Here is a 16,100-nt window from a genome sequence, read left to right on the forward strand (position 1 = left end):
TAGATAAACATTTGATAAAAGCAGCGAAGTTTTAAAAGCCACAGGGGTAATGGTAACATTCTATATCTTGATAGAAATTTGGGTTACATAGGTTCATGCATTTGTTAAAACCAGAGTTTAATATTTATTTACAGTTTTTTCTTTTGATGTAAAATTTACATATAATAACATGCACGAGTCTTAAATATGTATTTGCTGAATTTTGACAAACATATGATCATCACAACTCTGTCTCCCTCCATTGTCAGCAGATAACCTTGCCTTCTGCTTCACTGAGAAAATAGAAGCCATTAAGCCTTCCCTCAACTTATAAATGTACTTGCAGCCACATCTATTCTTTCTTCCTTCCCTTGTATTATTGTGGACAATATGCTCTACTCCCATCTGGGGCCAATTTCTGCCTCTGAGTTTTATATCCTATCCCTTCGACCTTCTCAGACACCCTGCTCTATTGGATTACCCCTCATCTTGAACTCTCATTTTAAGGAATGTGCTCCTTAGGTGTAATGCTGGGTTTTCTCTTACCTCAGAGTCCTCACACATGCCATTTCCTTTGCTTGGAATCGCTTTCCGACTTCTTCTGCACATATCATCATTTCTATGCACCCTTTAGGTTTTTGCTTAGATGCTATTTACTTAGCTATGACTTCACTGATCTTCTATCTCACAATATGGTAAAACCTATTGAACTTTCTTTTTCATGACACTCAGCTCACTTGTAGTTTCTGGTTTTATGTATGACTTGCCCACAAGACAAACATGTTCTCTGCTCTCACAGTGGCTTTTTAAAAAAATATATTTTATTGATTTTTTACAGAGAGGAAGGAAGAGGGATAGAGAGTCAGAAACATCGATGGGAGAGAAACATCGATCAGCTGCCTCCTGCACACCTCCCACTGGGGATGTGCCCGCAACCAAGGTACATGCCCTTGACCGGAATCGAACCTGGGACCTTTCAGTCCGCAGGCCGACACTCTATCCACTGAGCCAAACCGGTTAGGGCTCACAGTGCCTTCTTAACTGCTACACCTCCAGGCCTTGCATAGCACTTGGCACATTAAATATTTGTTGCTGAATGAAATAATTAAATGCTTTTAAATGTCTTCTTTTTCTTCATATAATTTAATTTTTTTATTCTAATAGCTATTTCAGTCTTTTCCAGGATTATGTTAAAAAAGGAGGACACTATAACATTTTATTCTTATAATTTCTTATAATTCTGTTCTTAAATGTTCTTAAATTTTAAATAAATGTCCTATACATAGGAGATTCTCAACAAGAGAATAAAAATCCTATGCTGTGGAAAGATCCTTAGAGATCCTATATTTCAGTTTCATCAGAAAGAAAACCTACGCACTGTACTATTTTTATGACTGAATTTTTAATTGCATTCTTATTACCTTTTTACTCAGATGGGCGTATCTTATGGCTAGAAACCACTAGTGGGGAGACATTCTAAAAATTCAGAGTTCTTTCTGTCTGAAAATTGTGAAGGATGATCATCTGTTAGTTTACATAACTACATCTTATAAATAGCTTAGTTTTCCTGAGCAAACCTAAGCTCATTCAGTATTCATTGATAGACACGAGGGACCTAACATTACATGAACTGCTTATGTGTGTAACAGTCATACATGCATGTGCCATTTAAAAACATAAATATGTATACACACATACATGGATAATTTGAAGAGGCAGAAGAGTTAATAAAACTAAGAAAGGAGAGAGAACTCCTTACAAAGGATTTTACTGCCAGCCTTGATTTAAGTCTTTTTCTAATAATTTTTTAAAATTGATTTTTAGAGAGAGAGCAGGGGAACCGACAACCTATCAAAAGGGTGTGCCAGATTATTCCCAACCAACTGAGCCACACTGGCAGGGCATTGGTGTAACTCTTGTTAACCCAATATAGCATCTGTCACCAGATCAAAATACATGATCAGCTTAAGTACAAGTTAGGGGCTTCACAGACCAGCCTCTTCATGGAGTCCTATCCAAATAAAACCAGACTAACAACCTAGAATGGTAGGCAAATAAACAACCAGACTAACAACAAGTGGTCGGCAAACTGCGGCTCCCAAGCCACATGCGGCTCGCGAGCCGCGGTTTGCCGCTCTGTTGACTAATGAGTTTGCCGACCACTGACGAACTGAAAAGGTAATTCAGGTTTTTACAGATGTTCCCTGAAGCATGACACAGCAAACTTCTTAAAAACTCTTTTTTTCCAGCTCAAATCTCCACATCCATCAGTCCTCCAAACAGGAGTAACCTCTGCTCTCTTCTTTCATTTCTGTACAGTTTAGCTTATGTAGGTGTTTACTTTTCTTCCTCACCCGGGAGCTGACCAGCAAGCAAGAACTCTTCTGGGAAGGAGTGTTTGTTGGACAGTGCGCCTGAGGAGATGCCCAGGGGGAGTGTGCCAGGCTCAGCAAGTGTCCAGTTTCACGCCAGTCTCTTTCCCCACGGAGCTAATGAGCTGGAGATAAAAGGAACGATTCATCAATAAGTGCAGTGGAAACAGTAACATCCCAGAGGATACATAATTATCTGTTGGACGGCATGTTCTATGGTATTTTCCTTTACAGTCATGACTCCCTTCAGCTGGTAACAGAAGAAAGGATCGTACGTCCAGTGGGCAGATTAAAAACTCTTACAACTTCACTAAGAGGTGGTTTGGGTTAATGACGTGGTCTCTGCGGTCCCTGAAGACTTGTTCTGAGTCCCAAGTGGCTGGTATGCCTCCGGTTGAACGGAGGGGCAGCTAAGTCCAATACAAAGCGCAGAGCGGCCGGGCACCTGTTCCTAGGACCGCCACCGGGACAGCCTGCAGGTGAGCCAGCGGCGGCGCCCTCGCCCCGCCCACTGCCCCTCTCGGCCCCGCCCCCACCCCGCCCTCCCGCGCGCCGCCATTTCCGACTACGCCTTCGCTTATTTCGGCTCGTCTCGGCTTCCGTTCCAGATGATCCCTCCCCAAAGGTGCCACCGCCTCCTCCATCTCCCGAAGCTGGGTCCACCTCCGCCGCCTGTGGCGTAGCCGGACTCTGCGTCGGGGCCAGCCAGATAGGGGCGGAGGTCCAGAGCCCGGTCTAAGCCCGAGCGGGGGGCCATGGAGAAAGCGGCCCGAGGCGCTCTCCACACCGATTAAGCGGGCCCGTTGCGGCTGCAGGCGCCATGGACCGAGCTCCAGCAGAGCAGGTACGCGGGCTGGGGCTGGGCCAGCCGGGCCGGGGGCTGGGGTGGGCGCCTCCTCCCGGCGGGCCCCGGTCTCCAAGCCTGGGCCCAGACTGCCGGAGCCCCCGGGTTCCTGGGGCGCGGACTCCCTGGCGTGGGAGCCCGGCGGCGCCCCGCTCCGCTGCATTGTTCCCGATGCTGCCTCGGGCAGGGGCACTTTTTCAGCCTTGTTTACCGTCCCCCGCCCCGGCTCGGGGTTCGCTTTTGCCCCTCCTCCCTGGCTTGGTGAAAGGGGCCAGAAGACTCGAAGTCGTCCGTGCTCCCAGAGTGGAGGGTTTATAACTTCCAACCGAATCTGCCCCACGCTCCCCCCTCCCGTCAGTTCTGGAATGTGTTTTCCAGGTGGAAAGGCTTTTGAAGGCTTCTCACCCAGAAAGACTGTCAAGAGCAAGTGATAGCTACAGAAGAGGGGGGTATGAGCTTTTTTAGAGCTGCGTTCCATTGAGCGAAGCATTGTTTTTACAGTGGTTTAAAGGAGGTGTTCCCTTTAAGATATGAAATACTACGGCTTCCCCTTGCCCTTCTACCTAATTATTTTGCAAAAATTAGTGTTTTTTTAAAATCAAGCTTATATCTTAAGGGTATATCACCCGAAGCATGAATTCATGGAAGCGATCCACAAAGAAGTCTCATAGTGTCTGTCTTGTTTTTAATTGTACCAAATTCTTGATTATCCTTGCTAAGTAGGTGCTAGGAGGCAGGGATTTTTTAAGTTGTCATCACAACTAAAAAAAAAATAATAATATAAAATGTTTTATTTCCCCAAAAAAGTTTCAGTATTTTCCAATCTTGAGACCTCTATGAAGTGACGGAAATTTGATGAAGTCGAAGTTTATTCACTCTCCATTACCGTCTTCAATTGAAGGCCTTGCCCAGTGATGAACTAGTCTAACAGATGAAGCAAAAGGAGAGATTAGTGATTTGCCTAATTATTTTACAAGTGGATGATTAACACCTTAATGAGACAGGATTTCCTAAATTCCTCTATTAATTGATTATATGTTGCTAGTCAAAGCCAGTTCTGATTTAGAAATTGGGCTCTTTTAGCAGGCAAAGCAGTTTCCTAGTTGTGTATATTTGTTTCTAGAAAAGCTTTAGTCATTTAAAAAAAGCTTTATGTGAATATGACTCGGAAAACACAAATGAGTTTATGAAACAATACTTGGATTTACCAAAGCAAAATTGACTGGAGCGTCTTGGCAAATACATATGGGTTTTCCTTTTAACCCAGAGTATATTCTATGTAAGGCCTATATACAGTTTAGTGAAAAACAAAATTTTAAGGTATCTATTAAAAATGCCCGAGACAAAGTAATAGGATATTTTCTTGAATGATTTTCTTGTATGCGTGTCACTAATGAAAGGGTTAAACATTTTGGTCCTATACCATGATGCCAGAACTATAACCAGAATGCTACCACATGTATACTTATGGTTCCTTTCATCAGAGGAAATGTAATTAACTATTTAGATGATCACTTGTGTGTGATTATCTTAACAGCAAGTGCTATGAGCAAATTATTTGAACTAGAGAGCCTCTTCCTCTTTCATCCTACATTTTTTCAAAGTCCACAACCTATTTAAAATCTTGTAGAAATTTAAGAATTAGAAAAAAACACATTGTTTCCATTCTTTTTCCTCCATTACCTCCTGCCTCTTCCCCAGCCTGATCCTAAGAGAAAAATTTCAACCACTCCCTTGTATTACCCCCACACATAGAAATCAAGATCCAAAAAAGTGATGCTACTTTGCCTAGTTCATGCTGTAGGCGGTTGATTCAGGGGTCCCTGGATGACCTGGATGGCAGGTGCTTCATTTTATATTAGCATATTTCTGGGGCAAGATTCCATTATTTTCATGATATTTTCAAAGGGATCCATCATTTAAAAAAAGCTGCCATTAATTTAATGATAGATTGAGTCTAGAACTGAGATTTCTCAACTTTGTGGGGTTCTTGATTGTTTCTACTATACCAGAGTAATGCAATTGCTTTTCCAGGTTATTAGGAATATACTTTTATATTTTTACTAATGAAGTGAATTTAGATAGGTAAAAATTATAAAAAATATATGTAATAATGTGCTGAATTTTGATTTTTCCTCACAAAATGATTTTGTGTTTTTTGTTTGTTTTTTCATTTTAAACCAGTGTTGGTTTATATTCAGAATTTCTGGGAATGCTTACAGCATTTATAACTTATTATAATATTGGAGTGGTTAGTAATTAATAGAAGGTAAATTTTCTTTTAAAGTACTTAATATAAACTTTCTGCATTTCATCTTAACCTAATTGAAATCCCTGGAGTATTACACAGTGTAACTTTTAAGGAAATATCTGATTAAAAATAAATTGTATATATTTGGTCAGGATTATAAAAACTTGATCAAGATTATAAAAAGTTATTAGGAATATGTGCTAGATAATAGTCTTAATTGCAATAATGACTATATGAAAGAATCTTATAACCAGAAGAGAATTTCAGGAATATTATCTTTTAGCAAGACTGTTTTAAATCAAAGCAAGTAGCTTAATTTTAGCTGCCAGAATTAGATGTTCTAAGAACAGATATGGTTTGGTATAATGCATTTTTTTTGTCCTTAAAAACAAAAAGAAAAGCTGGTGTAAAGGGATGTGAAGAATAAGTCATGGAGTTTATTTTGTTTATAAAGGCTTTAATGTATCTATTTTCAGAAAACTTAGAACAGTGTTTTGAGATTAAAAAAAAATAAACAATGGCCTTAGAAGTGACAGAATACTTGAGGTTTACAATCTCCTTTGAATTATTAAGTAATTTAAACATTGACTTAAATTTTTAGTACATTAACATTAGATAGGGATTTTTTTGTTTGTTTTTTAAGAATTGACAACGTTCTTGATCACTGTTGTCTTTAATTCTTAGAAAAGCAAATGTATAATAAATAGACATGACTTCATACAAAGTGCTGTTCACCAATAAACATACAAAATTATCTGGCTTATAATTATTTCCTTTAAATAATGTATAAACTGCAATTAAACATATTCTAAGTAAATTACTATAAAATGTTATACATAATTATAGTTTGCCTTTATGGATATAAACTAGTAATCTGTTTTAACAGATTTTTAAAATAAAAAAAAGTAAATAATGCTCATTTAGTGAAAATGACATTTGGAAATTTAAAAAGGGATCCTATATAATAAAGGCTAATATGCAAATCGACTGAATGGCGGAACAACCAGTCATTATGATGTGCACTGACCACCAGAGGGCAGATGCTCAATGCAGGAGCTGCCCCCTGGTGGTCAATACACTCCCACACGGGGAGCGCCACTCAGTCAGAAGTCAGGCTCACGGCTGGCGAGTGCAGCGGCAGTGGCGGGAGCCTCTCCTGCCTCCACAGCAGCACTGAGGATGTCCGACTGCTGGCTTAGGCCCACTTCTCGTCAGTCGGACATACCCCGAGGGCTCCCAGACTGCAAGAGGGCGAAGGCCAGGCTGAGGGACACCCCCCCATCCCCCGCACAAATTTTGTGCACCAGGCCTGTAGTTTTCCCCTAAGCCCTTAAATCAAAGAGGAAGTAAAAAAAGTAGAATTTTATGTTACTGAAAAAGTAATCACATGCTGCAGTGAAAACCTACGGACATGTCTGAGGCAAATGTATAGTATAAATACTTCCATTGTTAAACATATTAAAAGGAAAATAAAAATTAAGCACCCAAGGCAAGGAGTTGGGGGTGGGGGGAACCCACAAAAGCAAGGGAGAAAATGTAAAAACATGAATAAAATAATCCAAAAACTAATATTAAATTTAGAAAACTGGTTTTTAGAAAAGCACTACCAGAGTATAACAGGATTAGATGCAGTTTGTTTTAAGAAAAGGGGAAATATCTGGATAGCAAAGCAAATGGGCAGGGTCTAAGTTAAATACTTTGTTGTGTTTTTTTTTTTTATGTATAACTACTGAAGTTTATTTTGGCAAGTGGTTTAATATCATTGTAAGCCATTCCAATCAGAAAATAATACAGCTAGCAGGTATCTCTTAAGCATTAAAATGTTTTTCATTTAGAAGACATTTATCTTTTGCCATAACATATAAAATATCTTAATATTTGATATATCAGATTTCTACCTTAACATAGTAAGAATGTGGAGGCTTTCCATGATTGTATTTTTTCCTGTAGGTGTGTGGTACATACTGAAATTTCACTGTGGGAGAGTGCCTTACTATGTTCCACTTCAGTCTTAATATTAAGTGGGTGACATATTTCTTGCTTAATCTGGGAAAATTATTCGCACTCTTCAGGAAGTTCTATCTTGGAGGGGTTTAATGTACATTTCCTGCTGATGTGTGCTTAGTAATAATGTTTGCCCATTTTCCCTAAACCTGTCTATCCTGTGCTCTTTCCTGAATATGTGCTTAATGCATATTTATTGAATTATAAAGACTTTCAGTGATCTGAATGCATTTGTTTAATAAAAACCTCATTTTAAAGAGCACTTAATGAGGTTTTATAGTTTCATGTTTTGAGAACTTCTTGGGTTTTCTAGATTATTCACATTAATAAGGTTTTATTATTGACATTTGTTTTAATATGTACAGAATTTAAAATTAATGTGGAACTTTTTTTCCAATACATGTTTCTGGGATTATTATGATTTTTCATTAGTTTGGAAAATTTTGAAATAATTTCTAAAAGAGAAAGGTAATTTTATTATGTAGTGTTGTATTTTTAAGCAAATAATACAGGAATTTGTTCTTTGTAGTTAGATTTATTCCATATTTATATTTTCTTTAAGGAGACAACTCCTTGCTATAAAATTTCTGATTTCTAAAAAATAGATTTTGGCAAAGGTAGAGAGACTAAACACCAAAATTCAAACTGAACAATATTACATGAAGTAACTAGTCTAATTTTCTCAAAATGTTTTTGTTCTCCACTGTGTAAGATATTTTTCTTTAATATGCTAGTATAATTGAAATATTGCCAGAATCTGTTACTTGCTTAATGTATTATCTATACAGGGTTTTTATTTTATGTTATTTTAAGAATAGTTCACTATCTTAACATTACATTTCAGGTCTGAAAACAGCAGATGCTGCATTTTGATGTATTAGAATGAAGGCCCCAAGTCACAATAAACAACTTCTAAAAACATACAGAATTGTAACTACAGGGGAAAGTTAGCCAGTCTGTTCCTACTAGTGACATCTTCTGTTTGTACAGCTGTTGACTACAGCAGATTCTCTTTTTTGCTGAACACAAAGGATCATTTTAGTGTTTGTGAATTGTATTGTTGAACTCTTGATAGCTAGAATTACACTTAGAATAGAAACCAGTACAAACTTTAATGTTTAAGGGTATATAGGGGTGGGCAAAAATAGGTTTACTGTTGTGAGTACTCGAAACACAGAGCTTATTTTTTTTATTATTTATATTATTAATTATTAACCTATTTTTGTCTACTCCTATGTACTGTGTATGTGAAGACATTAGTTATAATTTATGCATGACACCTTTTAAACAGCGACTTCCATAAATTCATAAAATGCTTAAATAGAAGTATAGATGAAACTAGTATAAAAAACTTGCAACTTTTTACTTGAGCAAGAATTTGAATTTGTTGTTACGAAAGTAATGTATGATACTATTTTTTGGGGGGAGTGTCCAGAAAAATGTTATTAAAATTTTTTTGTTTCCTTATAATTATATTAATAGCACTCCTTTTTTTCATGTTAGACTGAGAATTTGATATAACCATATTCCTTATTTTAAAACAAATCCTACTGTCTTTTTATCCAGATTTATAAAACTATTCAGAAAATTCATATAAGTTCAAAAGGACTTTTTGATTTTTAAAAATACTAAAAGTTATGTTTTTAGTATAGTTAAAATGTTATTTGTTTGCCTTCTTGTGCATATGTATAAACTATATAAAGCAAGCTTCCATTATCTGTGTATTATTGTTGAAAATCAGCTTTTTTTCCCTAATTAGGGAAACATTTATTAGGTTGATTATTTTATGCCTTATATAAATAAGTTTGAGGTTCTAGTGACTAATATAGTGAAGAGAACTGGCTTATTTTATTAGCATTTAAAGGAGTTTTTACCTCCTATGTTGAAATTCAAGAAACTGAGTTTAGTTCTCAGATATTTGTAAGTTCAATGACCTATATCTACTTCAGATTTGGTTAGTAGTATAAAAGTACACTTCAAAGTTAAATCAGATTTGAGGAAGGATATTGAATTAATACTGCTATATAGTTCAGATTATCTTCTTTCTCCTTTTTCAAAAGTACTTCCGAATTTCCAGTGGAATCTTTTTAGAGAAAATTTTTTTTCTGAATAAGGCTATATATTGAGCATATCAAGTCTTGTCTTTAGTGTTTCTTGGATTTATTACTGATTACTTTTCTGAGAAACAGGCCTGAAATTTATTCTGAGAATTCTGCCTTGATGTTAGAGCTTCTAATAAATGCTAACCTAGTGTGTTTGTTGGGGAAAAGTTCTGGTTAGGATTGTTGATTTGAGGTGATTGATTTGAGTGGTTGAAACATTGGATTGCATTTCACTTACTGGTTTATATTTATGTGTTTTTACATTCTGCTTTTGCAGAATGTGCCTATAGGTTTTTTCTTTTTATAATTAAATTTTTAAAATTTGTTGTTCAATATGACAAATGCAAAAAGAAAACTGCCTAAAACCAATATACAGCTAAATGAATTATATAAGGTGAATACCTTGTAAGTCCCACCCAAGTTAGGACACAGAACGTTGCCAGGCACCCCAGAATTTCTTCCCAATCACAGCTCCTTCTTTCCTAACAGTAATTCCTATCCTGACTTTTATGGATCATACTTACTTTTCTTTATAGTTTTGTCACCCAGATGTGCATTCTTAAATACTTTAGTTTTTAAAATATCTTTTGAATCTCTAGATTTATTATAAGAAAAGATATAAAATAAAGTAAAATGGAGTACATATTCTGAATTACTTTAGTTTGCTCAGCTTATCTTCTGGGAAACTGAAGTACTTATTTTTTTCCTAGTTTAATTGTGAACCAGAAGTTTTCTCCCCCTTATATATGTATATTTTAAATTCATCTTAGATATTTTCCTTCCTTTTAACTTAACCATGCTAATCTAATTTCCTGAAAAGGACAGAAATAGACTATTCAAACAAACATAATTATCCTTCAGAATACTGTTTAATGACACCCCCCCCCCCAACAAAATTAGTTAAAAACACATTGCTGTGGGAAAGAAAACCCAAACAAAACAAAACACATTGTTATGTCTGCAGAGCTAGATTTCTTACTACCAACTTTATTTGGGGACTCTGAGGTTTGACTGACTTCCTTCTATCTTGATTGTTAAGACATGATTTCATGGAAATGTGGTAGCCTTTGATAAGTTTTCCCCTGTTTTATTTAATGACTTTTGCTGTATAACTTAATCATATTTAATTATTTTAATTTGTCATTGTGTTCCTTTGGATGTTTTGTGAATACTGAAAAGAGACCTAATTACTGTTTATAAAAACTGACTTGTTAAATTGTGAATTAATATTAAGTTTTTTGTTCATTTGTTAATAATGTGTTTCACTTTCTCTTTGAAGAATGTCAAGCTCTCAGCTGAGGTAGAGCCATTTATTCCCCAGAAGAAGAATCCTGATACATTTATGATCCCTATGGCACTCCCAAATGATAATGGAAATGTTTCTGGCATAGAACCAACTCCAATTCCCAGCTACTTGATTACTTGTTATCCATTTGTGCAGGAAAATCAGTCCAATAGGTAATTTGTTTATTATTTTCTCTTTTAGTTGGGGTGGGGAAGGGAGGAATAGAAAATACAGAAGTTGACAAAGCACACCACTTATTTTTTTCCTTTTATAACCTGTAAACATGAATCATTTTTCTATTAAGAGGAGTAAATAAAACCAAGTGATGTAGAAATTTGAAAACTATTCACATGGATTATTTTCTCATTCTTTCTAAAAGGATATGGAGTTCTTTGGATATATTTTCTATAATAAGTAAAATTTGAAGTAAATTGACTTAAAGGGAGGAATGAATTACTCAGAAAGAGATAAGCAGAAAACCTTTTTTGAGATTAGGTATCTAATCATAATTGCCAAAATAATCGGGCATAAGAAGAAAATACCAAGGGATAGTCCCTAACTTTGAAGCTTTTATGGTTAGTTAGCATATAACTCTAGACTCTTGATTCTAGTTCCAAATTTAGCTTCTGTGCTATAGTCTACAGGATGATTTAACAAATTGCTTGCAATTCAGATAATGTGTAACCTAGTAACCACTAGGTTTCTAACCCTGCTTAGGTTGTCTGGATGATTAGCACTTCATTGGTGTAGTTTATTTTATTGCTGTGTAAAAGTAATTTTAGATTCTTTCCAGTTATATCACACACAGAAAATTGTACTTCTCTAGCATTGTGGAATAAATGGATGAGGCAGCTAGGCTCTACCCTCTGCCCAGCCACCCCTGAGGGCTAAGGCAGTCAATATTTCTACACATCCATAATCCATTGTGACACACTAGTGTGCCAAGCACATTCTTAGAGAAATTATGGATATATGAGATATGAGATCACTAAACAACTTTCTCAAATTAAATATTCAAGTTAATAATCTGAAACTCTTAATAGTTTTGGGGATTGGACAAATAGTAGAAACTAAGGGATCCTTCTCAAATAATTTAGTATTATATTTAAAAAATCTTTGACCGCCCTGACCGGTTTGGCTCAGTGGATAGAGCGTCGGCCTGTGGACTGAAGGGTCCCGGGTTCGATTCCGGTCAAGGGCATGTGCCTTGATTGCGGGCACATCCCCAGTGGGGGGTGTGCAGGAGGCGGCTGATCGATGTTTCTCTCTCATCGATGTTTCTGACTCTCTGTCCCTCTCCCTTCCTCTCTGTAAAAAATCAATAAAATATATTTTTTAAAAAATCTTTGACCTATATGGACTATGTCCAAAGTGATTTGTAAACTAAAATTAATAATAGTATTTTTTTGTATTTAACAAAACGATCAAGTATATAGTATGGCAAATTTAATTCTTTTAACCTTACCAAATAATCTTTTTTTGTTGTTGTTCTTTTTAAATTTACTTTTGTTTGTTAATCCTCACCTGAGGATATTTTTCCATTGATTTTAGAGAGTGTGAAAGGGAGAAGCAGAGACACAGAGAGAAACATCGATGTGTCTGTACACATCATTTGGTTGCTTCCCATACATCCTGATGAGGGCTGGGCCAGGATCTAGCCTGCCACCGAGGACATGCCCTTGACCAAAATCAAAACTGGGACCCTTCAGTCCATGGGCTGATTTTTTATCCACTGAGCCAAACTGGCCAGAGCACCAAATAATCTTTTGAGAATTCATGAGTAAGCCAGTTAGCAGATTATTTAAAAATATTTTTAGAATTATGGCAGTGAACATTTTTCCATTTTGCTTTGTCTTAGAAGTAGTGAGGAAAAGCTCTATGGTCCAGCTCTCCTTGACCCCTCATTCGTCAGCAGCAACCTTCTGTGAGAAGGACTGCTGAGACAGGAAGAATCTTGCTGGTATAGGAACTGCACTAGAAAAAGCTCTAATATTAGGAATATTAGATGGCAGTGGACAGGCTTGCCTTTTCTTCTCTTTCCCTTGGATCTGAAACCTGCTTCCATTGCCAAGAAGGGAAGCCAGGAAAAGAGCTGGACTTGGCCAAGTATTTAAGGGATTGTGGGAGAGGAATAGGAGGCCCTGGATCTGAGCTAAAGTATGAGATGTGGAGGAATCAAATCACCCATTGTAGTGATCACTTTACACAATGATCACCTTACGCTGCTCATTGCAGAAGCCTGTCACAGTTATTAGCATTGGGTGGGAACATAAGACTGTTGGCAGATCCAGCAGTTAAGTGTTTAACTTTTAGGCAGAACTATCATGAGGATATTAAGGAGAAAGTTACAAATAAGAATGATACGTAAAACTATCAGGTTGAATTCCTTTATACTGTCATTTAAATTGTTACATCTACATAATAATTTTTATAGCTAAGAAACATATAAGATAATTTTATCTCATTTTTCAGAATTGTGAAGCCACTATTTTGTTCTGTGTTTTCTTTTATTACAATGAGTTGAAATTTTACTTTAGCATTACTTTTATAATTGTCAATAGGTTTGTTCTGTTTTTGTTTTTACAGACAGTTTCCATTATATAACAATGATATACGATGGCAACAGCCCAATCCAAACCCTGCTGGACCATACCTTGCCTATCCCATTATACCTGCTCAGCCACCTGTTTCTACAGAGTATACATATTATCAGCTGATGCCAGCACCATGTGCCCAAGTTATGGGTTTTTATCATCCTTTTCCTACACCTTACTCCAACACCTTTCAAACTGCAAATACTGTAAATACTGTAACCACAGAATGCACTGAACGTCCAAATCAGCTTGGACAAGTCTTCCCGTTGTCCAGTCATCGAAGCAGAAACAGTAACAGAGGGCCAATGGTACCAAAGGTAAGTGACTGATCTTGATTGGCTTTTATGTTTGATATTTCTGTTGTTAATAATAGAGTAAGTAATCTGCCACTTGTATTGATTAGCTTTTAGTGCTGAATTTACTATAAAACATTTTGTTCACTATCTATATATATAAAAGCCTTAGTGACCAGCCAACTGTTCAACCATCCAACCAGTAGCTATGACGACACTGACCAGCAGGGGGCAGACGCTCAACACAGGAGCTGCCGAGCTGCAGTGACTTGGCAGCTGCAGTTCTCGGGTGATGCACACAGAACCAGAGAGGAGGGAGTCCAGTTCCGGGGTGCGTCACCCGAGAATTGCCCTCTCGTGATCCGGGACCCCTTGGGGTATGTCGGAGAGCCGATTTCGGCCCTATGGCCAGGCCGAGGGGTCCCACTGGTGCACTAATCCATGCACCAGGCCTCCAGTCATAAAATAGTTAAGGGAGTATAGTATTTATAAAATAATTTTTTTTGTCTTTTATTGTTTTTCATTCTTAATTGGTGATTATTTATATTCGTCTTCAAGTTCCTTCAATTGTTTTACATAAACATAATGCACAAATATTTCCAAATTAGTTTAATTTAGTGATAAAAATTGCATAGTGACACCAATATTTATAAGTAGTTAGTTTGGATCCCATGCTAGAGTGTTGAATGGCTCGTGCACTACAGGATATTTTAGTCTTCAAAAATCAGCAGAAAATATTATGGAAAAGAACATTTGTGGTTCATTAAATCCTTTCAACTTAATTGTTTCTGTCCTGTGAATTTTTAGGAGGAATGCCACTTTGTTATTCAGAAGGTTACTTTTCTATTGAAGCCTTAGTATCAAAGCAAATAAGAAAAAAATGTTTTCTTCTCAGCACTTTTGAACTAATGGGAGGCAGAGTGACTTACTTTTTAGATGTACCTTATATCTGTATCAAGGAGTTGGTGCTTTGCTCGAACCCATTAGCCAAGCTTCTTCATTGAAAAGTCTTTGCTGTCTTTTGGCATACTTTTTACAAATTAAAATACAAACCAGCAGCAAAAGTTGTTTTGAAAGGCTTTATTCTTCATTCATGGGAACACCCTGGGTCAAGGGAAATCTTTTTGGAGACCTCTGAAATTGAAAAGAAATAAGTGTTAGAAATAAGATAATAGTATATAACTTTCATATGTTGAAGAAATATGATTCTCAGAGTTCATTCTCAGCACTTGAGTTTAGGAAGTTAAATTCAGAGTTCTATTGCATAAATTGCGATTAGTAATGAATACACATATTTTTAAAAAAGGAGGAAAGGATCAGCTTTTAATGTTTTCTTTGTAAACTCCACAGCAGAAATTTCTTTTGTACTTCATTCCTATCATGAAACTGAAATTTGGCCTTTGGATAACTTACCTTTTATTATCCTTTTAAATAAAAATTTACGATTTCTTATATGACATAATTATATGCCTATAATTTATTAATTATTGATTGAGGAAATTAAGAATGCAAGTAATAATTAAAATGAATTTATATTTTTATTTATAGTAGTGTTAATGGTTATTTGAAAAGTAGTGTTTAAATGTGTCTACAATACCTTATTTAGCCTATTATGATTGGCTGCAGATAATATCATGAAATCCTAACACAGAAGCCCTGTTACCCTGTGAGTTGGGAGCCAATGATTTGGAGCATACATTTAGGTATATTGTATAGTGGATGTGTATTCTATAATGTTTAGTACATTAACTAGAATCCTATTTTTTTTTTTTTAAATCATCAACAGCTTTTACAACAGCACATAAAAAGCAAAAGGCCACTGGTGAAAAATGTAGCCACTCAGAAAGAGACAAATGCAGCAGGTCCTGATAATCGATCAAAAATCGTGCTTTTGGTAGATGCTTCACAGCAAACGGGTAAGGCAGGGTTCTTCTAGACAGTATATGTTACTGATATTTATCTGTTATCATGCATTGGTTTAATAATTGTGGATTATACCACTCTTATGATTCTAGACTTTCACCCTTTCCTGCCACTTTGTGAAATTCTCTAGAAAGGATGAAACAGTCCGTGTCCTTAATGTTCTTTCAACTTGTTTGCTGGCTTATATACAATTTTGAACAGGGTTTGAGGTTTCCTCATAAAGTAGTAGAACAGTTCAGAAATCAGAGATGGAATTTTTAAAAAGCTGTAGAAATATGAGGGAGTCATTTTGATAGAAATCATAATCCTACATATTTTTATAACTAGATTAAAACCTGTTATAAAACATCCCTAATATTCTATAATACTTTTCTAGAAAGAATTAGCAAGTTTTTAATTCATATTTTAGCATAGATCTAAACCAGACCTGTGAATTCAAACAATTAAAAACTT

At 36.3% G+C, this 16,100-nt stretch overlaps 1 protein-coding gene across 2 annotated transcripts in view; it reads left to right on the forward strand.

Annotated features, from left to right (window-relative positions):
* Positions 1-2,936: 2,936 nt before the first annotated feature.
* SECISBP2L (SECIS binding protein 2 like) overlaps positions 2,937-16,100 on the forward strand; it is a 68,813-nt gene continuing 55,649 nt past the window's right edge. For both annotated transcript variants that reach the window (XM_080657725.1, XM_080657726.1), the window contains exons 1-4: positions 2,937-3,195; positions 10,832-11,010; positions 13,424-13,748; positions 15,511-15,640. In XM_080657725.1, the coding sequence (XP_080513851.1) occupies positions 3,172-3,195; positions 10,832-11,010; positions 13,424-13,748; positions 15,511-15,640 (658 nt within the window). In that variant the 5' untranslated portion in view covers positions 2,937-3,171. The remainder of the gene's footprint in view (positions 3,196-10,831; positions 11,011-13,423; positions 13,749-15,510; positions 15,641-16,100) is intronic.

Source organism: Plecotus auritus (assembly GCF_963455305.1).
Source record: "Plecotus auritus genome assembly, chromosome: 1".
Lineage (NCBI taxonomy): Eukaryota > Metazoa > Chordata > Mammalia > Chiroptera > Vespertilionidae > Plecotus > Plecotus auritus.